General features: G+C 41.7%; 1 protein-coding gene across 1 annotated transcript in view; it reads left to right on the top strand.

The window, feature by feature from the left end:
- The window catches only part of MBOAT2 (membrane bound glycerophospholipid O-acyltransferase 2), a 366,457-nt gene that overhangs the window by 302,486 nt on the left and 41,402 nt on the right, over positions 1-22,569 (top strand). The window contains exons 10-12 of the mRNA XM_077488747.1: positions 8,602-8,794; positions 10,536-10,639; positions 19,466-19,530. Of these exons, the coding sequence (XP_077344873.1) occupies positions 8,602-8,794; positions 10,536-10,639; positions 19,466-19,530 (362 nt within the window). The remainder of the gene's footprint in view (positions 1-8,601; positions 8,795-10,535; positions 10,640-19,465; positions 19,531-22,569) is intronic.

The following is a 22,569-nucleotide window of genomic DNA, read 5'->3' as shown; positions in this document are numbered from 1 at the left end:
CCCCCCTATCGGATGTAATGTTGGCAGGAATGCCATGAAGCCTCACAATTTCCTTTATAAAAACGTTAGCTGTCTTCGTGGCTGAAGGGGTGCCCTTCATGGGCAAGAAGTGTGCCATCTTGGTAAGTCGGTCAACTACGACGAAAATCATGGAGTGATTTTCGGAAGGGGGGAGTTCCACGATAAAATCCATGGAGATCATCCTCCATGGCCTGTCAGGAACGGGTAATGGTCTTAGTAGACCCCAGGCTTTTAACTTGTTGCTTTTACTTCGGATGCAGGTGGTGCAAGCTTGTACGTAATTCTTGCAGTCGTCTTTCATCTGTGGCCACCAGAAGGTGCGCCTGAGTAATTCCAGGGACTTGAGTATCCCGAAGTGGCCAGCCAAGGAGTGGTCGTGACAGGAGGCCAGAACCAGAGTCCGAGCTGCCTGGGGGACGAAAATCCTGTTCTCGTACCATAGAAGGCCATCTCTGGAGGATAATGGGGTACCGGATGGAGGTATAGCGCCTATGGACGCCTGCTTAAGCTGAGACATCACATCTCCCTGGAGAAGGAGGAAATTCCCAGCAGAGAGGATGGTATCAGTAGGTGGCAAGTTCTCCGGCTGACTGAACATGCGGGATAGAGCATCCGGCTTGGTATTTTTGGATCCGGGACGGTAGGTGACATGGAATACGAATCTTGAGAAGAAGAGAGCCCACCTGGCCTGACGAGGCTTAAGTCGCTTAGCTGTCTTCAGGTACTCTAAATTCTTGTGGTCTGTATAGACCAAGATTGGGTGGGTAGCCCCTTCCAGTAAGTAGCGCCACTCTTCAAGCGCGGACTTGATGGCTAATAACTCACGGTCTCCGACGTCATAATTTCTTTCGGCCTCTGATAGCTTGCGGGAGAAGAAAGCGACCGGGTGGAGTAAGGACTTGGGTCCCTGCCTCTGGGAGAGTATTGCTCCGACTGCTATTTCTGAGGCGTCAACCTCGAGGGTATATGGAAGAGCAGGATCGGGGTGTTTCAGGACCGAGGCTGAGACAAATAGATTCTTCAGGGACTGGAAGGCCTTTTGTGCTTCTGGAGTCCAATGAAACCTTCGGTTCTGTTTGGTCAGCTCGGTAATAGGAGCGATGATAGCAGAAAAACCCCTTATGAACTTGCGGTAAAAATTTGCAAAGCCTACAAATCGCTGGACTCCCTTTCTATCTGAGGGAGCAGGCCAGTCTTGGATTGCCGAGACCTTCTGTGGATCCATCTCTACTCCTCTTACCGAGATGACCAAGCCGAGGAACTGTATGCTCTGCTGTTCAAAAATGCACTTTTCAGGTTTGGCGTACAAGCCGTGGAGACGGAGACGGGTCAGTACCTTCTTCACGTGTTCCCGATGATTGGCTAGGGTGGAAGAGAAAATTAAAATATCATCCAGGTAAATAATTACAAATAAATCTAGATAGTCTCTAAAAATGTCGTTAACAAAGTGCTGGAAAGTGGCCGGGGCATTACACAATCCAAATGGCATCACCAAATATTCGTAATGCCCGAAGCGGGTGCGGAAGGCAGTTTTCCACTCGTCTCCTCTCCTGATACGTACGAGGTTATATGCGCCTCGAAGATCCAACTTAGAGAAGAACTTAGCGGACCCCAGTCTTTGAAACAGTTCAGGTACCAGCGGCAGGGGGTAACGATTCTTAATTGTGATTTTATTCAGGGCCCGATAGTCCACACATGGGCGTAGGGAATGGTCTTTTTTTTCTACAAAGAAAATTCCGGCGCCCGCCGGGGAGGTGGAGGGCCGAATAAATCCCTTTGCTAGACTGTCATCTAGATATGACTTCAGGGCACTCAGTTCGGACTCGGAAAGAGGGAAGATCCTTCCAAAGGGAATTTCTGCCCCCGGGAGCAGTTCTATTGGGCAGTCATATGACCTATGGGGAGGAAGGGTCTCTGCCCCCTTTTTGCTGAAGACATCAAGGAAGGCGTGATATTCCTTGGGTACCGCTTGTCGGGTTTCGTCATCGGATTCTGAACAGATGAGAACCGAGGAGTCCCCATCGGGGTTCCGGCTGCAATGCTGGAGGCAGTAATCTGAAGGAAATTCGATGGTTCCGGTGATCCAATCTATCCGCGGGTTGTGTGCCTTCAGCCAAGGCATACCCAGGATGATTGGGAACAGGGGAGACTGAATGACATCCAGGCACAAGAGTTCTCGGTGACTTCCGGCAATGACAGCGGGTAGGGGACTAGTCTCCTGAATCACTGGTCCTGATCCCAAGGTAGACCCGTCAGCTAGGTATACTGAGAGTCCCTTCTCCCTTGGTCTGAGGGGAATGCTATTTCTTCGGGCGAAGGACGAGTCGACGAAGCCACTGCAAGCCCCGGAATCAATAACCGCGTGGGTTTGGATAGTCCTTCCTGGGAGCTGCAAAAGGACGGGAACAGCCAGATGAGAAGGGTTATCAGTCAATACAGATGAGGGGACGGGTGGAACAAGAAGGCACTTACGTATCTTGGCTGGACAGGAACGAACAAAGTGCCCTGGCTCCCCGCAGTACAGGCAGAGATTGTTGACCCGGCGACGCTGGCGTTCTTCTGGGGTCAGAGACGGGCGAAGTAATCCCAGCTGCATGGGTTCCGAGGTGTCCAATGTGGATGTGGGTGGAGCAGGAGGAGTTGGGTGACTAGGCACCCGTGGTAGCATCCAGATTGGACGAGTAGCTGCGGAAGAACGTTCCTGGCGGCGCTCCCTCAAACGCCTGTCAATTTGGATGGAGGTATCTATCAGGGCTTCTAATGTCTCGGGGATGCCCACACGAGCCAACTCGTCTTTCAGGCCCTCGGAGAGACCCAAGCGGAACTGGTAGCGCAGGGCCGCGTTGTTCCACTCTGTGTCCGCGCTCCATCGCCGGAATTCTGATACATAGTCCTCCACAGGTCTACGACCTTGTTGCAGAGCACGTAGGGCTGCTTCTGCGGTTGCAGCGAGTTGGGGGTCCTCGTAGAGTCTGGACATTGCCTGAAAGAAGGTATCCACAGAGTCTAGAGATGGGTCTTTCCGCTCCAACAGACGGTGTGCCCAGGCCTGAGGTTCATCTGTCAGCAAAGAGATGATGAATCCCACCTTCGTCGCTTCAAGGGAAAAGGTCCGGGGTTGCAAAGCAAAGTAAAGTTCGCATGAGTTGCGGAAGGCCCTGAACTTGTTTCGGTCTCCCGAGAATCGTTCCGGGGTTGGGACCCTAGGTTCAGGTGGCAGCATGACTACTGAAGGTGGGGGAAGAACCCCTGGAGCGGCTGGCGCTGCGGCAGATAGCGCCTGAACTTGTTCCTCCAGTCTTCCGTAGCCCTCCTGCAAACTCTTCACTGCTTGGGTAAGGCCGGCCAGATGATGGCAGAGCTCGTCCATGGGGGAGGCTCCCTGCGCAGGCTCGGACATGGCTGTCCAGTACTGTCACGTACCTAATTGTAGAGCCTGGAATGCAGGGATCGGCCTCTCGTATCCCCCTGGCTAATGAACCCCTGGAGATGGGGAACAGGTATTCAAAAGTTCAGGGGGCACAAGTGCCTGGCAGATGGAGACTGGTCCAGATGAGCAGCTGGGCACCGACAGCAGGTAGGTAGAGCTGGTAGGGTAGATCAGTAGCGGGCAGGCACCCGTGGATGGACTGCTGGGCAGGTAGTCGTCAGGAGGCACCAGGAACCCAATGGGTAAACAGAAGCGGGAGTATCAGGTACAGGCCGGGTCAGCAGGAGTCGGTCAGCGAGGTACAAGGGATGAGGCAGAGACGTGGTCAGGCAAGCAGAGGTCGTAGACAGGCAGCAATGGATCGGAGTCAAGGAACAGGCCGGGTATCAGGAAACCAGAGTAACGGGTACAGAATCAGACAACAAGATCACGGACACGCTGTAGACTGGACAGCACGGGTGGAAGGGAGCCAGTGACTAAAGAAGGCCTTAGGGCGCCAAACAGACGTACGACGGGTCAGCGCGTCCCCGCAAAGGAGCGTGCTCCCGTTCGTGACCCACGAGCGCGTGCACGTTCGTCCGGGTCGACGCGAGTGCGTTCGTCGGCTTTAGCGCGCGTCAAAGGGAAACGACGGCCTCTCCACGACGGAACTCTACAGGTAAGTCTCTTACATACGACCGAGGTGCCCGAGCGGTCGTGACAGCAGGAGGTCTTGGGAGGAGCAAAGAGAGCGAATGGGTTGGTATTTTGAGACTAGGTTAGAGATGTAGCTGGGGACCAGGTTGTGGATGGCTTTTTAAGTTATAGTTAGTAGCTTGAATTTAATTTGGTGACTGAGTGGCAGCCAATGGAGGGATTGGCAGAGGGGTATAGCAGACGCTAAGCGGTTTGTGGGGCGGATGAGCCTGGCAGCAGTGATGGACAGTGATGGACCATGATGGACTGAAGTGGGGATAGCCAATTTAGAGGTAAGCCAATGAGGAGGTAGTTTCAGTAGTCAAGGCAGGAGATGACCAGGGAGTGGATTAGAAGCTTTGTGGTGACATTGGTTAGGAAGGGGCGTATCTTGGAGATGTTGCGGAGGTTGAGGTGGCAATTTCTGGATAGCAATAGGATGTGGGGCTGAAAAGTTAGTTCAGAGTCCAGGATTACACCTAGGACCTTGGCATGGGGGTACAAGTTGATAGTTGAGCCATTGATATTGACAGAGAAATCAGGGGAAGCGGCGCCTGAGGAAGGAAATATAATGAGCTCGGTTTTGGATAGGTTGCGTTTGAGGAATTGATGTGACATCCAGGCTGATGTGTCTTCTAGTAAGTTGGTAATGCATGAGGAGACAGATGGAGAGAGCTGGGGGGTGGAGAGATAGATTTGGGTGTCATCAGCGTGGAGATGATATTTAAAGTCATGGGAGGCAATCAACTGACCCAGGGAAGTGGTGTAGATTGAGAAAAGGAGAGGTCCAAGAACAGAACCTTGGGGGACCCCAACAGAGAAAGGAAGAAGAGAGGCGGAAGTAGAGTTGTGACACTGAAGGAGCAGTGGGAAAGGTAGGATGAGAACCAGAGAAGAGTACAGTCACGGAGACCAAAGGAGTGGAGTTTATTTTGTTCATCTGTCCACTGTGTCAAAGGTAGCAGAGAAATCCAGGAGAAGTAGTACAGAATAGTGTCCACTGGCTTTAACCGTTAGTAGGTCATTTGAGAGTTTAAGGAGAGCAGTTTCCATGGAGTGTTGAGGGCGAAATCCGGACTGAAGGGGATCAAGACGTTTATTCATGTTCAGATGGTCACTTAAGCAGTTGTAGACCAGTTTTTCAAGAAGTTTGGAGGAGAAGGCAAGTAAGGAGATGGAACATAGGTTGTTAAGATTGGTGGGGTCCAGTGAGGGCAGTGATATCAGCAGGGAGCGTCGATAGTTTAAAAAAAAATGATTAGATTATCTTCTTAACGACCACAACATACAGGGGTATACGACATAATATACAACGTATTGACATAAACACATACACAAACACACACATAGGTTGGACTGGTGTCTTTTTTTTTTTCAACCTCACCAACTATGTAACTATGTGAGGGTTCTGGCACCTCCACATACTGAAAAACTCTGTGCATTTCCCTTATGTGGAAACCCGTACATACTTTGGCATCATGCGGTTTCCGTGCGGCTGAGTTATAAAAATGGTGCAGGGATCTTTTTCTCGCAAGACACGCAGGTACAGCAGACCATTCAAATTAATAAGCAGTTGTGCCTGCGCAAACGTGGCATGCAGAATCGTTTAGATGTGAACTTAGCCTTCGAGAATAGTCCAACTCTGGCAATGTGACTTTGGCTGAAATATCCCTGTGGTAATAGGGAAACCATATGGCAGCGTGTATTAGATATAATAACAAGGCTCTCGTTCAGCAATCTGATACCCCTCTGACAACATTGCAGCATTTTATAGCTCTGGCATCACTATAGTAACACGGCAAACTTCCAGCCATTGGTTTTGTTAGCACAGCTCTGGTAAGGTGTGGTAAGAGGAGAGTTTTCAGGGTGCAACATGGCTTTTGTTTTGCCTTAGTTAACCTGACACTATTTCCACACCGCTGGAGGTGTTGATGTGTGCCTATATTATCTTCATTTGTCATTTATTCAATACCTGATTTACAAGCTATCATTAAATTTGAGACAAATAGCAAAAATCTGAGATTTGACACCAAGTACATTGCCTGGACAAGGACTAGGCTACTTGGGCTAACATATGCTTTGTTAGATCTCACAGAGATGCATCAACTTGTCAACCTTCCCAAAGCTTCCTTTTTTGGCAATATTAGGCCTCCTGCACGCAAGCGTATGGGGCAAATAAAGAAAAATACAGACTGGTGGTGAGCAGGGGTTTATAGGGGAGCCTGGTAAAGGAAATTCTTTTTAGTGTCCCTATAGCAAAGTGAACCTACTACTTTTGATTTTGACATGTCATTTTCATTGAAGGTATGACAAAATTACCTCTTTATTAAATGACATAATGGCTTTCTTCAGGAAAGTGCGGTCTCATTCCATCCAGCACTGTGTACTTTCAGACTTTAAACTCCACCTCCTATACCTCTGACCTTATTGATTTTGCCTTTTTATCAAACCTACCTCCTTGAGATAGCCCCCCAACATCAGATTTACTTTACCACCCATTGCCTTCTTATTCTTTCCATTTTCGTTCTGTATCTTGCTCATGTTTCTGTTGATAAGCCATACTTCTTGAATTATTACCTGGCTTCCTAGAATCATCACTCGGCGACCCATTGTAGAAGTATGTTGATCTTATACAGTACATTGTATCCAGGCAATACTACCTCATTAATGATGGTCTGTCTTAGCACTTTTCGTATGTAAACCTGTTGAATGAAAAATAGTGAACAGAAAGATACAATCAGTCCTAATGACAGGCTTAATTTAATGATATTATGGAAATAACATGCTGAGTGGAGACTGGCACTTTCAAAATAATACTTTAATTTCCACAGTCATTAGTCATACCTCCCAACTTTCTGAAATGGGAATGAGGGACAACTATTAACAAATGTATGTAGACATAGGACACACCCCTCCAGAGGAGAATCGTACAAAAAAAATTGGTCAAACCCACAAGTGCTTTTTTACTACTACTATTCCTTTATTAATTGGATGAAAGGTTTAGCACTGGGAAACACTTGTGATAAGTAGTCCAATTTATACACAATTATATAGATCAGACAAAAATGAGGGACAAATGGGGAGGAAAGAGGGACAAAAGGACTTTATTCCTAATGAGTCCTTCAAAACCAGGGATAGTTGGGAGCTAAGATTAAAGTCCAACTGTAGTCCCTTTAGGCTCCCTTTGCTTCTTGTAATATTTGTAGTACTTTACTTGATGCTGCTTATCTTGTCCATGAATGTCATCAGCATAGGGAATAAAGCATTCTTCTGGTTGCCAGAGCTGGTAGGAGGTCAAGAGGGGATCTCTACGTCACTTTCACTGCTTTTCTTTCTAAGTAATGGATATAAATAGTGCTGTTCAGCCAATCACAACTTCTGGGTAGGAGATGGGCATGGCCAGAGCTGACTGATATTGAGAAGGTGAATTGAAGAGGAGGGTGTTCACCAGTGACAACTCAATGCCGTGTACACACGATCGGATTTCCCGACAACAAATGTTGGATGTGAGCTTGTTGGCGGAAAGTCTGACTGTATGTATGCTCCATCGAACATTTGTTGTCAGACTTTCCGCCAACAAATGTTGGCTAGCAGGTTCTCATATTTTCTGCCAACAAATATTTGTTGTCTGACTTTCTGATCGTGTGTACACAAGTCCATCACACAAAAGTCCACACATGCTCGGAATCAAGTACAAGCTGGAAGTGCTCAGCCTTGTAAAACTAGCTTTCGTAATGGAGAAATCACACACATCTTGTACGTCACTACGTTCGTAATTGTTGGCCAACATTTGTGTGACCGTCTGTATGCAAGACAAGTTGGAGCCAACAACCTTTGAAAAAAAATCCACGGTTTTGTTGTCGGAAAGTCTGATTGTGTGTACGGGGCATTAGACACCTCCTCCTCAACCTGCGGGAGAGGATCAACGTGATGAAAATGCTGCAGTGATTTAATTGCAGGTAAATCAGCGTTGTCACCCTGTTTAAAAAAGCACCAGGCACTGGCAGGATTGTCAGTTTTTTTTTTTGTTAAAGTAATTAAAATCACACTAAAATGTTGCCATTTGTGTAATGGTTTTATGTTTTTAAATTTTTCTATAGTTCTACTATAAGAAGGCTGGACGTGAGCTATTAGATATAATCTATTACACTCCATTGTGTCTATCTGTGTGTACCTTTTTGTAAGATGATGCAGGTTATTTTCCTTTATTAAAACAGCCTGGGGGAACTTGCGAATTGCATGCATCCATCCATTGCCTAGGTGGGAACTGAACCTAGGGCTAGGAACAAAGTACCAGAGTGGCATTGTTTAATAGTAAACCTTTTGATGTAATTGCTTTGTTCAGCTTGAATCCATATTTGACCACTTCTTTTTTTTTTTTTTTTTTCTTGATTTCTTTATTGTGATGTTTTTTTATGTTAAAGCAATCTTGCAGTATAAGTTCACAGGATGAGATGTGTTTTTTCTCTTTTCAGACTGTTGTTGTGCACAAGCTTGTGGTCTGTGCAGTCTCATTAGCGTTTTACATGACTGCCACGCGGATATTACCAGTAGAGTACAATATTGATGAACACTTTCTAGAGACCTCATCAGTGCCCACAAAAGTAATATATCTCTACCTGTCCCTAATGGCTGCAAGACCAAAGTATTACTTTGCCTGGACCCTTGGTGAGTTGGCTGGAAAATTTGTGAACACTGACATCTTGTGGTCAAATTAAAAAGTGCAATACTATCTTCATTGAAATGGTCTAGGAAGTCTACTGTTTTGATATTGCTTTTGCTTATAAATTAATCTAAAATTGTATTTACTTTCCATCATGTGTTTTATAATTCGCCTGGAAAAAAACTCATTCATTTTCTTTTTAGAGCCATATTGTAATATATCATTTTATGTTTTTTGTTAAAGTCTAAGTTTACCAATATACAATACATATCCTGTTTACTAGCTCAATTTATAATGGTATTACCTAAATAAATCGTATGTTTTGATTGTATGACTTCTAGTCTTCATATCAGTTCTACGTTTTAAAACTAAACCTGCATTGGGACCGCATTTATGCTTCCTGCTACCTTAGGCCCAATGTCTTGGGTTGTTCTCCTCCTAAATTGGTGAATTAGCCTTAAGCCTCATACACACGATCAGATTGTTGGCAGGGGATTGTCTGTTGACAGACTGTTGTCCTAAAATCTGACCGTTAGTATGCTCCTTTTGACAATTGTTGTCCAACTTTCTGCAAACAAATATTGGATGACAGGCTATTAAATTTTCGGTGGATAACGGTGTGTTTTCAGATTTTCTTTATGGTCAGTACACAAGTCCGTCACACAAAAGTTGAAAATACAAACACGCATACTCGGAATCAATGCTCACAAAATTATCAGAAGGGGCCCAAAGGGTGGCACATCCTTACCGCTCTTAAAGTAAAGAAACCTCCAGGCAGTTTAAGGTTAAACCTCTTTCCTTCCCCAATTTTAATGAGTGGCCACGTGTCTTATTAAACTTCCACTGAAAAGTTTTATCCCTCTTGTCGGGTCACCAGTATGGTATCTGTAAATTGAAATCATATCCCCTCTCAAGCGTCTCTTCTCCAGAAAGAATAAGTTCAGTGTTTGTAACCTTTCTTCATAACTAATATCCTCCAGACCCTTTATTAGCTGTGCTGCCCTTCTCTGTACACGCTCCAATTCCAGTACATCCTTCCTCAGGACTGGTGCCCAGAACTGGACAGCATACTCCAGGTGAGGACCAGAGTCTTTTAGATTGGGAGAATTATCTCTTTATCTCTGGAGTTAATTCCCTTCTTAATGCATGCCAATATTCTGTTTGCTTTGTTAGCAGCAGCTTGGCATTGCATGCCATTGCTGAGCCTATCATCTACTAGGAATTCCAGGTCCTTTTCCATCCTAGATTCCCCCAGAGGTTCTCCCCCCAGTGAGTAGAATGCATTGATATTTTTGCCACCCAAACAAATTATTTTACATTTTTTCACATTAAACCTCATTTGCCATGTAGTTGCCCACCCCATTCATTTATTTTGATATTCTTGCACGGTTTCCATATCCTCCGGAGAAGTTATTGCCCTGCTTAGCTTAGTATTGTCCTTAAATACAAAGATTGAACTGTTTACCCCATCCTCCAGGTGGACCCCACTTTCCATCCCTTACCATTGCGAATACTGCAGTGCCAAGAACAACTCTGAAATTTCTTTTTAAAAATGGTCAAAATACGGTGTGTTATGCTTTGATGTTAACTTGAATAAAGCTGCTTGAGGTAGTATCTGTTTGGGTAATAGGTAGGTTTGCACTGATTAGTATGTTTGAGAAAGTGGATGAAATGTTATTCTGCAAAGCTTTGTTTTTCTATTTCCATACAAAGAACAACAAATTGTGCATTTTTATTCTCTTTTAGCCGATGCTATCAATAATGCTGCAGGATTTGGATTCCAGGGCTATGATAAAAATGGAAAAGAAAACTGGGATCTGGTTTCAAATCTGAACATTAAACAAATAGAGGTAATTGCCTGTTTGGTAAAAATATAAACTGATAATAAATGTTAAAATGGAATTTTAAAATGTAATTAAATCCAACTATACATTTTTTCGTGAAAATTATTCATATGCTTTTTGTCTTTGTATTGTCTATCTAGCTATACGTTTTGGATAGGGTTCACTCACCTTTGTCAGTACTTGATGTACAAGGAGCCTTGTTTCCTTAGTTTTTTCCTTTTGTGTACTTTCGCGAACCCAACTTTATCTAGATCCAGAAGTTAGCTGTCATTGCTGGGTCCATGAGCTGCGGTTGAGAGATCCTTCACCCTGCAGCTAATAGCCATATTAGGTCAATGTCGGCTCATTGTTCCAGCAATGACAACTGAATGACAGCTAAATTCTGAGTCCAGACCAAACCCAAGCTCTTTATTAATCTGAACTTTCTATAGAAGATAGTCTTGTGAAATAAAGATATACCTTTCAAAATAAAATATTTTCAAATGCAAATATACAAAAAGTAGAAAGTGTCCTTTAGAAGCAAACTTTTAATCTATCTGTGACCAGGTGTTATAAGAAATGTAAAGATTAAAAAAAATATAAAAATACAAAAACATTAAAAATGTATTTACCAATCCATTAATTAAAGGCAAACAATTCAACCTAAGCATTTGGACCCCACAGTCTGAATGAATTCCTATTAAAGTCCACCTTATTTTTGCTCTGAGTATCCATTTCACAAAGTCTTCTCCTCATGTGTCCTTATGGACTTTTTAAATGACCCAGAATTCTGTACTTTGTATTGCTTATAATGGTCATACTATGAGTTCTTGTTCTTTCACTGCACATTTTCTCTCATGCATATCATGAGTTCCCATTTACTGCGTGCTATATACTGTTTGTTACAAGGACACTGTATGCAATTGATGGCACATTTTGTATTGCAGGTTAACAGATCTTTAAAGTAAATTTTTTTTGTCCTGGTAGAAATGTTTGGTTTTGTTTGTTTTGTTTTGCTGCATTTGCAAGCCATACATTTAAAATACTTAATGTAGAATTATAGGCAAAACTTTTTTTTCCATTTTGGCTACAGCAAAGGAGAGTTCTAACACCTTTCAGATTTTTTTTTTGCCATCTCTGTCCCCTTGTGGAGATTTCCCTTCGCCTCCTGTTCCATAGCCAAACAGGACCCCAGAATTAGTGACCCCACTAGAGAGGGTGAATCAGACAGCAATAAAAACTGACAAGCATTCTAATCCCTCTGCACACTATCCAAAACCAAAAATAGTTTACTTTAGTTACTTTAAAAAGTTTAAAGTTACTAAATGAAGATTTCACATTTGCAGTGGCTAACGGAAGACCTGACAAGCTCCCTCAAAGCTCCAAACCATGCGGTTCTACTGAATAGACTTCTCTGTCACTGAGGAATATAGATAGCTTTGTGCTAGCCTTACTGTATCTGCTCTGATGGGATGGCTTCCCCAGTACACCCCAATTAGCTGTCTCCTCCATCAGTCTGTTTCCTAACACTCTTTCCTACCCTCTCTACTCCCTCCGATCCCACCCTAATTCCTCCCGTTCCCCCCCTTAATTTTTCTTCTCCATCCAGGATGGGTTTCCTGGCTTCCTCTCAATAAATGCCCCCTTTGTCCTACTTTTTTTTTCTACCCTCTGAACTTACCTACATCCTCCCCCATACCCTTCTCTGAAAACCTGGTCTCTAAGATCCTGGCCCGAATCTTACTTCCCCCTCCTCCCCACAGTAGCAGCTGCCTTCTTGTATTACCATCCACTTCTGTATTTAGGTAAAATAAAAAAAAACTCTGCACCAGGAAACATTCTGAGCCATCTTATGAATCAGTAGCTCATCTCCTATCTTTGGTAGCTTAGCTGCGACTGTTGCTTTTGTTCAGATTGTCACTGAAATGTCTCTATACTACTAGGGTTTTTACCATAAAGTATAACCTGTATCACAGTTGCCACTAGAATGGGCACATTCTACTTTTTCCTGATGGTTGTTTTTCCTTTTCTAAAATAAGGAATGCATATAAAAAAAAAATGCAGTGGTGTGAAAGTTTAAAAATTTCAACAAATATTTTAAACAATTTGTACAAAAATGATGTTTGAAAAAATATTACCAAAAAATCCATTGAACTGAGCACCCTAAGGGGTGACAAACATGCTAAATTATAACAAATCAATTTTTTTCCAAAGTTAGAGATTGGAGACGGTTTTATGGCATTCCAGGAATTAACAGTTAGAGACATCAAGAATTTTCATACAAGTCAAAGTAAGGATGACAATGTAAATAGAATCTTTTGAAAAATAGACTCTTGAAAAATGAAAACTTGATTATATGACCAGCAGATAAAGGGGAAGGTACTGTACAGTGTCAGCTTTAAATACATTAGCCCCTAAAGAGAATGATTTATGGGTTCTCAATAAAGCTCAATAAAACTGTGTCACTAACAAAAAACATTAAGAATTCTAGTATTCTACTATCCACCTAAAATAATTATACAGGTTTTATATAATGCCAACAGTTTACGCAGCACTTTCCAATAAAAACACGGACAGTGTAATTACAATACAGTTTAATACAGAAAGAGTAGGTGGGCCCTGCTCATGGAGCTTAAAATCTAAAGGGAGGGGGAGGTGGTACAAAACGTAATAGCTGCAGGGGATGATCTGATGGAGGTGACTCAAGTACAGTTTTTAGGTGGAGGTGGGGTAGGCTTCCCTGAATAAGTGAGTTTTCAAGGATTGCCTAAAGGCGGACAGGGTAGGCAGGGCCGCTGATAGGGGGGCCCACCAGTCCTCCTGTAGGGGACTTGGGCACACAGGGGGGCCTGGATGGCAGGAGGATTTGTAGAGCAGAGAATGAAGGATGACAGCGCCTTTCACCCAGCAATTTAAAGCTGGTTTCTCCCCCTCAATGGCTTTCAGGCTGGGTGAAAGACACAGAGGGCCAGATTTAGGGGGTGCTGGGGTGGGTTGATTTCAGTTCTGCCCCCATGGCTGTCCGCCGCTGAGCTCCTTCCCCCTGCCCCCTCCCACACTTACAGCCAGGACGAGATCGCATTGCACTGTACACACACCGACCCCTATCGATATGGGTGAGGGAGATTTGTGCTAGCAGTGGGGATTTTTGTTTCCCCCTATGCTGTACGGGGCCCCCTGATTTCTAACAGCGGCGCTGAGGGTAGGAGCTGGCAGGACATACTGGGGCAGGGAGTTCCAGAGGATGGGAGAGGTTCTGGAGAAGTCCTGGAGATGAGCATTGGAGGAGGTAACAAGGGATTTAGCTTACATTTTTCCTACAAGCAAACGGCTATATTAATTTAATACAGAGTTTATTTTGGAAGGCATTTAGTCTATACTCACCCTGGGCTATTTTAGGATGGTCAATACCTTCTTTCTTTAGACTACTGGTACAGCTATGGGGAGGGGCTATGCCAATCTTTTTGTGACATATTGCAAATCCAAATTAATCTAGAACCACGGAGAGTATGGTGTGGGCCTCTTGAAAAAATATAGATATTATTTTCTTTTAAAAGGTTTCACAGAAGCAATTAGATAATTTAATTATACATATTAATAATTAATAATGTTCACACGAAGGCATGTCATGAAACGGCTGACTCAAATAGTTTAATATTATCAGACAGTTGTCATTTGTTGCACAGCTTTGCAAAAAGCCAACATAGACAACATCAGAGGAATTATAGTGTTATCAATGATTACATGAAGTAAGTGGACTGTCAGAACAGTTCAGAGAGAGAGCGAAGAGGATATCTTAACCACTTCCCGACCAGCGCACGACGATGTACGTCGACAGAATGGCACGGGCAGGCATATTGGCGTACAGGTACGTCCAATATTGAATGCCGCCCTGCCATCGGGAGCGCGCTGCCGGCGGCGCGCTCCCGCGCTGGTCGGGACCCCCGTGAGTCCGGTCGCGTGACCCGCGGACTCGATCGCCGCGGGCATCCCCGCGATCGTCTCACGGAGCGGCCGAATGGAGGAAATGCCGAGTAAACAGCATTTCTCCATTCTGCCTAGCAACTAGTGACGCTGATCTCTGCTCCATGTGATTGGAGCAGAGATCAGTGTTCACTAAATGAAAGCCCAACCCCCCCACAGTTAGTAACACACCCCTAGGAACACTTAACCCCTACACTGCCACCCAGTGGTTAACCCCTTCACTGCCAGTGTCATTTACACAGGAATCACTGCATTTATATAGCAGTGATTACTGTATAAATGACAATGGTCCCAAAAATGTGTCAAAAATGTCCGATGGGTCCCCCACAATGTCGCAGTCACAATAAAAATCGCTGATCGCCGCCATTACTAGTGAAAAAAAATAATAAAAAATTATTAATAAAAATGCTATAAAACTATCCCTATTTTGTAAACGCTATAACTTTTGCGCAAACCAATCAATAATCGCTTATTGCGATTTTTTTTTACCAAAAATATGTAGAAGAATTTGTATCGGCCTAAACTGAGGGAAAAAATTTTTTTTAATATATTTTTGGGGGATATTTATTATAACAAAAAGTAAAAAATAATGCGTTTTTTTTCAAAATTGTCGCTCTATTTTTGTTTATAGCGCAAAAAATAAAAACCGCAGGGGTGATCAAATACCACCAAAAGAAAGCTCTATTTGTGAGAAAAGAAGGACGTCAATTTTGTTTGGGAGCCACGTCGCACGACCGCGCAATTGTCAGTTAAAGCGACGCAGTGCCGAATTGCAAAAAGTGGTCTGGTCTTTGACCAGCAAATTGGTCCGGTCTGAAAGTGGTTAAAGAACTCCCGATACAAGAGGCAAAAGAATTAACAAGCCTAGATAGGACAAAGTTGCTTACAAGCAAAGATAAAGATAGAAGGGATTGTGCTGAGAAATGTATATACAGTATATAAGAGAATTATAGAGTAATAAGTATAAGTAAGATATAAGTATAGGTAAGAGTATAATTCACAGGCTTATACAGTACAAGACATCATCAGAGGATATTAGACTATCCTGAGAAAGATAAAATATTTGGACCTGTCCTTCCAGACAGACTCAATTTGATTTTTATGGGGAGTCTAATTTAGTCCTAAAATTTGCCCCAACTGTTTAAAACAAGAGCAATAAGTAGAGAGGAGGCATAATAAATGTAAAGGTGTGGGTTCAATAGGTGTTTGAAATGAATGACTTGAAAAACTAAACAAACAGCTGAAAGTAAGAAAAACATAAGACTTCATTTATACCAGCACAAAAATTAATTTGATATAAAAGATCAATAAACCTATGATACAAGAGAGGCCATTTGTTGTTTACGCTGCCCTTGTAACAAACAGTTTTTAAAGGGCAATCTAAACACGAATTGAAGATATGCATAAGAGAACATGTGTGTTATTTATATGGAAAGAACAAAGCACCAATTGTATTATTACACAGTTACAGTATATAATCATTATAAGCAACTTCTATATGACTTCAGTTGCTTTTAATTATTAATAGATTTGTTTTTACTTTTTTCTGATGTTTATTTTTTTTGAAAATTTGAAAAAAATGATAATTTGAAAATCTTATATTTGGAGCTAGAAAATGCATTTCCTGGAGAAAATGCGTGGGAATGCTGAATAGCATCAAAACTTCCCCATCATATTGCCCCCATCAAAACTGCCCATCATATTCCTCTATTATAAATCAGTACATGGTGTGTCTGTGCTCTCCCCCACCGCTCATCACTGTGTATAAGAAGCTTTGGTAACCATGGAAACAAAACAGACAACAAAAGCCTGGATGCCCTAAATTTAATGAAATTTTCTGAAATGATCACTAAACTTAAACAGCTTTTTCACAAAAACTGTAAAATATATCAAACTAAAAAGATATAGCCAGATAGCTGAATATTTTGTGAACATTATAAAAGTTTGTTTGGCGTCTATAGGTGAAATTATGAAGGAGCTGAAACTTTTGACAGAGGAAGAAGATTTTAAGGATTTTAAGCATGCTCGCATTGACTTCAAAGTAAAAAAAAAGTGTTAAAAAGCTTAATATTTTAAAAAGTATAAATAGTAGAAAAAAAGATGAAGTCCCATCAGCTAAAAGAGCTGTCCCACTAATAAATAAAAAAAGTATATTTGCTTTTCAGGCCATTTAATTTATAAGGTATTCTTTTATTCTATAAGTAAGACAGGGCTGTCCTCTATAGAATGTTCAGGTAGGAGCAATGGGGTTATCTTTTGAGTACACACAGGGTTAAAACTAAGATACTAAAAGAGATGACTGAGATCCTTGTATGCCCAGTGCTAACGAAAGTGAGCAGTATCTCTCGGAAACACGTTTACCAACATTTACAAAGCAAAGGTTTTTTACTTAGATCTTCATGCGCGGATTTTCTCACTGATCTGCCAACTTGCTGACCACGAGTAGGTGGCAGGTGACTAGCTGCTAGGCTTAGTGTGAACCTGTCATGGCAGCAGAGTTTTAACTGGATTACTAAACAGTGGATTTCCTTCAAGGAAGCTTCACAATACTGCTTGTGCCAATTTGTACTGATAAAGCAAATGCCTCTGCTGTGACAGGTAATATTATCCAAGTATTTGCTAATCCGTGGGGATACATTATTTTATTATATGATGAGCACAGGCGTCTCATATTTACTTTGAGATACATGGTGGCATAGTCAGTCTGCTTGAAAAAAGACAGTTCATCTAAAGTTTAGGATTATCTGTATTTGAGACTGTAGTAGCTGCCATTTTGTGACAAAGTAAGTGCTTGTTTAATCTTGTTGTCAGGGGGTAGTAAAAACAGGCGATTGAGCCGCATCTTTACTGCCCCCCCCCCCCCCCCCCCACCCCCTTAAGCTGCAAAAGTGAGGTTGTACACATGCAGTGTAAAAAAAATCATCCCCCTGTCATGTTCAGCAGACAGTACAGCCGCCATGCACGACCTTTCAAGTGCATAGAGACGGTGGTGTGGCATTTACAGGGTGAAAAACAGGCAGGGAGGTGACATTTTGCCTCCTCGCCTCCTGTCAAACACCTCTGAAAAGTAATCTACCATGGGTCCCTTTTAATAGCAGTGGCTAGGGCTATAAATGTAGCCTAACTTTCCTACTCTAAGATTGACATTATTCTTTATATTTGTAAGTCGTCTCATTCACACATGTAGTCCCCTTAATTCAGTTTTTACAGTGCATTGAAAAAGTATTCACACCCCTTGAAATTTTCCGCATTTTGTCATGTTACAACTAAAAACGTAAATGTATTTTATTGGGATTTTATGTGATAGACCAACAGAAAGTGGCACATAATTGTGAAGTGGAATGAAAATTTAAATGGTTTTCAATATTTTTTTACAAATATGTGAAAAGTGTAGCATGCATTTGTATTCAGCCCCTTTTACTCTGATACCTCTAACTAAAATCTAGTGGAACCAGTTGCCTTCAAGTCACCTAATTAGTAAATAGAGTTCACCTGTGTGTAATTTAGTCTCAGTGTAAATACAGCTGTTCTGTGAAGCCCTTGAAGGTTTGTTAGAGAACCTTCGAGAACAAACAACATCATGAAGGCCAAGAAACACACCATACAGGTCAGGGATACAGTTGTGGAGAATTTTAAAGCAGGGTTAGGTTATAAAAAAAAATCCCAAGCTTTGAACATCTCACGGAGCACTGTCCAATCCATCATCCAAAAATGGAAAGATTATGGCACAACTGCAAACCTACCAAGACATAGCCATTCACCTAAACTGACAGGTCGGCAAGGAGAACATTAATGAGAGAAGCAACCAAGAGGTCCATGGTAACTCTGGGAGAGGTGGGAGAATCTGTCCACAGGACAACTATTAGTCGTGCACTGCACAAATCTAGCCTTTATGGAAGAGTGGCAAGAAGAGAGCCATAGGATAGTCCCATTTGCAGTTTGCGAGATGTCATGTGGGGGACACAGCAAACATGTGGAAGAGGGTGCTCTGGTCAGATGAGACCAAAATTGAACTTTTTGGCCTAAAAGCCAAACGCTATGTGTGGCGGAAAACTAACACTGCACATCGCCCTGAACACGCCATCCCCACGGTTAAACATAGTGGTGGCAGCATCATTTTGTGGGGATGCCTCTCTTCAACAGGGACAGAGAAGCTGGTCAGAGTTGATGGGAAGATGGATGGAGCCAAATAAAGGGCTATCTTAGAAGAAAACCTGTTATTGCGTGTGCACACAATCGGATTTCTCGTTGGAAAAAGCAGGACAACGACCCTAAACATACAGCCAGAGCTACAATAGAATGGTTTAGATCAAATCATATTCATGTGTTAGAATGGCCCAGTCAAATAGTCAAATTCCAGACTTAAATCCATTTGAGAATCTGTGGCAGGACTTGAAAATTGCTATTCACAGAAGCTCTCCACTCAATCTGACAGAGCTTGAGCTATGTTGCAAAGAAGAATGGGCAAAAATGTCACTCTCTAGATGTGCAAAGCTGGTAGAGACATACCCAAAAAGACTTGCAGCTGTAATTGAAAGGTGATTCTACAAAGTATTGACTCAGGGGAGCTGAATACAAATGCACGCCACACTTTTTACATACCAGTATTTATTAGTAGAAATAGAACCATTTATCATTTTCCTTTCACTTCACAATTATGTGCCACTTTGTGTTAGTCTATCACATAAAATCCCAATAAAATACATTTGTTTTTGGTTGTAACATGACAAAATGTGGAAAATTTCAAGGGGTGTGAATACTTTTCCAAGGCACTGTAGCTACCTCATTCATTTGGAATTAATTAGAAAAAAATATTCGATAAAGCAAAGGAACATATTTAGTGATCTCTAATGTTGTTTTTTATTTCAGTTTTCAACAAGCTTTAAGATGTTTATTGATAACTGGAACATACAGACTGCACTGTGGCTTAAGAGGTATGCTTCTTTTTGCTCCATATTGCATTTTTAAGGACATATTTTTTTCTATTGTATACATGTGGGGAAGTGCAGTGCAGCAGTAAACACTGCAGTCCAGATGCAGTAACAAAACTGTATTGTAAAGGATAAGTTCACCTTTATTAAAAAAAAAAAAAATGCACTATCTATTTGCAGGTAAAAAAATGTACTTTTTTAAAAATTAGGAGCCTGTAAAGCATTGCACCCACGATTAGCAGATCACCGGTGCAATCTCAGGCTCCTGCGAACTGTCTGTGTAGCTGTCTGCCTGTACCTCATATGGGCAGGCAGTTACTAAATGACAAGAAAACGTAAGAAACCACGTTATTAAACTAAATCGTGACCCAGGAGAAACTTTTCTGTGTGATACTAACACGGTCCCACTAAAATAAACTCTATCAAGTTGCGCTAATAAAATGCACATAACATAGATCAGTATATAAACTGATGGAAAATCCAATAGAAAATAGTTCAGTGATGAAAATACATTGATTCCGATAAGTATTCACCACCATCCAACACCTTGAAGGGTGATCTTGTGAGTAATTATTTATTTCAAGTACTTGTATAGCACCATCAATTTACGCAGCACTTTACATATACATTGTGCATTCACATCAGTCCCTGCCCTCATGGAGCTTTCAATCTAAGATATCTAACTCACATTCATACCTACACACACACATGTCTTTGGAGTGTGGGAGGAAACCTACGCAGACACAGGATAGAACATACAGACTCTGGGCAGGTAATGTCGTGGTCGGGATTCGAACCAGTGCCCCTTTCCTGTTAGGTGAAAGTGCTAACCACCACACCACTAATGTTTTTTTTAAAAAAGGAGTAGTCTCATGAAACAGGCTATCAAAACAAATTAACATGTATTATTTATAAAGTGTTACAAATTAATTAGTTAATATTATTAAAACAGCATCAAATGTAAATGTAATTTGTTTATTTTTTTTTAAAAGAAAAAAAATGCCTCTTTCTCAGCTAACAAATCAAACTGAAACACACACACACGTAACAAACAATATATCTGGAAAGAACATAGAATACAGAATGTATTAACTTTTTTTTAAGCCTTTTAGGAAAGTAATTTGCACTTTAACCACTCACCGACCAGCTGCCGCAGTTGTACACGGCTGGGCAAAACGACATTCTGTAACGTCGCTTCCCCTTGTGGCCACTAGGGGCGTGAGCACCCCCTGCATGCCCACGGTGCCAGTGCTCCTGCGATTGCTCGGGGCCCACGGAGAACCGGATCTGTATGTGTAAACACACAGTTTCTGGTTCTCTGAGGGGAGAAGTGACTGATCCTCTGTTCATACAGAGTATGAACAGCGATCTGTCATCTCACCTACACAGTCCCCTCCCTCCTTCAGTTAGAACACACACTAGGCCTAGGTTAGAACACAATTAACCCCTTGATCTCTAGTGTTATCCCATTTCTTGCCATTGACATTTTTACAGTAATCAATGCATTTTTATAGCACTGATCACTGTATAAATGCCAATGGTCCCAAAAATGTGTCAAAATTGTCTTATGTGTTTTGCCATAATGTCGCAGTCCTGATAAAAATCACAGATCGCCGCCATTACTAGTAAAAAAAAAAAATAATAATAATAAAAATGCCATAAAACTATCCCCTAGTTTGCAGACGCGATAACTTTTGCGCAAACCAATATATATGCTTATTGCATGTTTTTTTATCAAAAATATGTAGAATGCATTTTGGCCTAAACTGAGGAAAAAGATTGTTTTTTTTATATATTTTTGGGGGATATTTATTATAGCAAAGAGTAAAAAGTATTGCGTTTTTTTGTTTTGTTTTTCAAAATTGACGCTCTTTTTTTGTGTATTGCGCAAAAAATAAACGCAGAGGTGATCAAATACCACCAAAAGTAGCTCTATTTGTGGGGAAAAAAAGATGTCAATTTTGTTTGGGTGCAACGTCGCATATACATCTCGCAATTTCAGTCAAATGAAAAGATTATTTTTAAGTAAATGTTACTCAATTAGAATATGGAAATGCACATACCTTAAAAGTTTTGTCTATATTACTCAATATTAGACATTATTTTTGTAAATGTTAAAGGTGTGTTTTAAGAACTAATGAAAATTACATATGGTACTTAAAAAATCAAAGTCAATTAATATTTAATAATTAATATTATTTATTAATATTAATATTTAGTAATTATTTAATAGTATTTATACAGTATGTTGAAAATGTTAAAACATTTTCGTTAAAATTACAAGCAAACAGAATCGTTTTCATCAGTGCAGATCTCCCCTGCCTTGTAATTGCTATAGCTGGGTTAGATCGTTCCTCCAAGCCCCTGCTCCAGAGCAGGGAGGGAGGATTCAATTTAGGTGGACGGCCATGTCTTGGTAGATTTGCAGTTGTATTATACTCTTTCTATTTTAGGATAATGGATTGAACAGTGCTCTGTTTTTTATAACCTAACCCTGCTTTAAATTTCTCCACAACTTTATCCCTGACCTGTCTCTAACAAACCTATGTGGGCTTCACAGAACAGCTGCATTTATTCTGAAATTAAATTACGCACAGGTGGACTCTATTAACTAAGTGACTTCTGAAGGCAATTGGTTCCACTAGATTTTAGTTATTGTTATCAGAGTAAAGGGGGCTGAATACAAATGCACGCCACGCTTTTAAGATATTTATTTGTAAAAAAACATTGAAAACCATTTATCATTTTCCTTCCATGTCACAATTATGTGCCACTTTGTGTTGGTCTATCACATAAAATCCCAGTAAAATAAATTTACGTTTTTGGTTGCAACATGACAAAATGTGGAAAATTTCAAGGAGTGTGAATGCTTTTTCAAGCACTGTATAAGGGTGGGTGAACATACCAAAATAATGTATATGCAAGGTAAGATGGAAAAGGATTTCCAAAGGACAGTAGGTATAAAGTGTTCCCAGGAGGCATAGAAAATTGAGTACTGTCCGTGATACTTTTTTTATTTGCACTAACATACAATTTTTCAGG

Source organism: Lithobates pipiens, unplaced genomic scaffold (genome assembly GCF_037356315.1).
Source record: "Lithobates pipiens isolate NorthernLeopardFrog02 unplaced genomic scaffold, aLitPip1_a1.2 Scaffold_18, whole genome shotgun sequence".
In the NCBI taxonomy this organism is placed as follows: domain Eukaryota; kingdom Metazoa; phylum Chordata; class Amphibia; order Anura; family Ranidae; genus Lithobates; species Lithobates pipiens.
The sequence above is the reverse complement of the archived record's forward strand: the minus strand, read 5'-3'. Positions and strand labels throughout refer to the sequence as shown.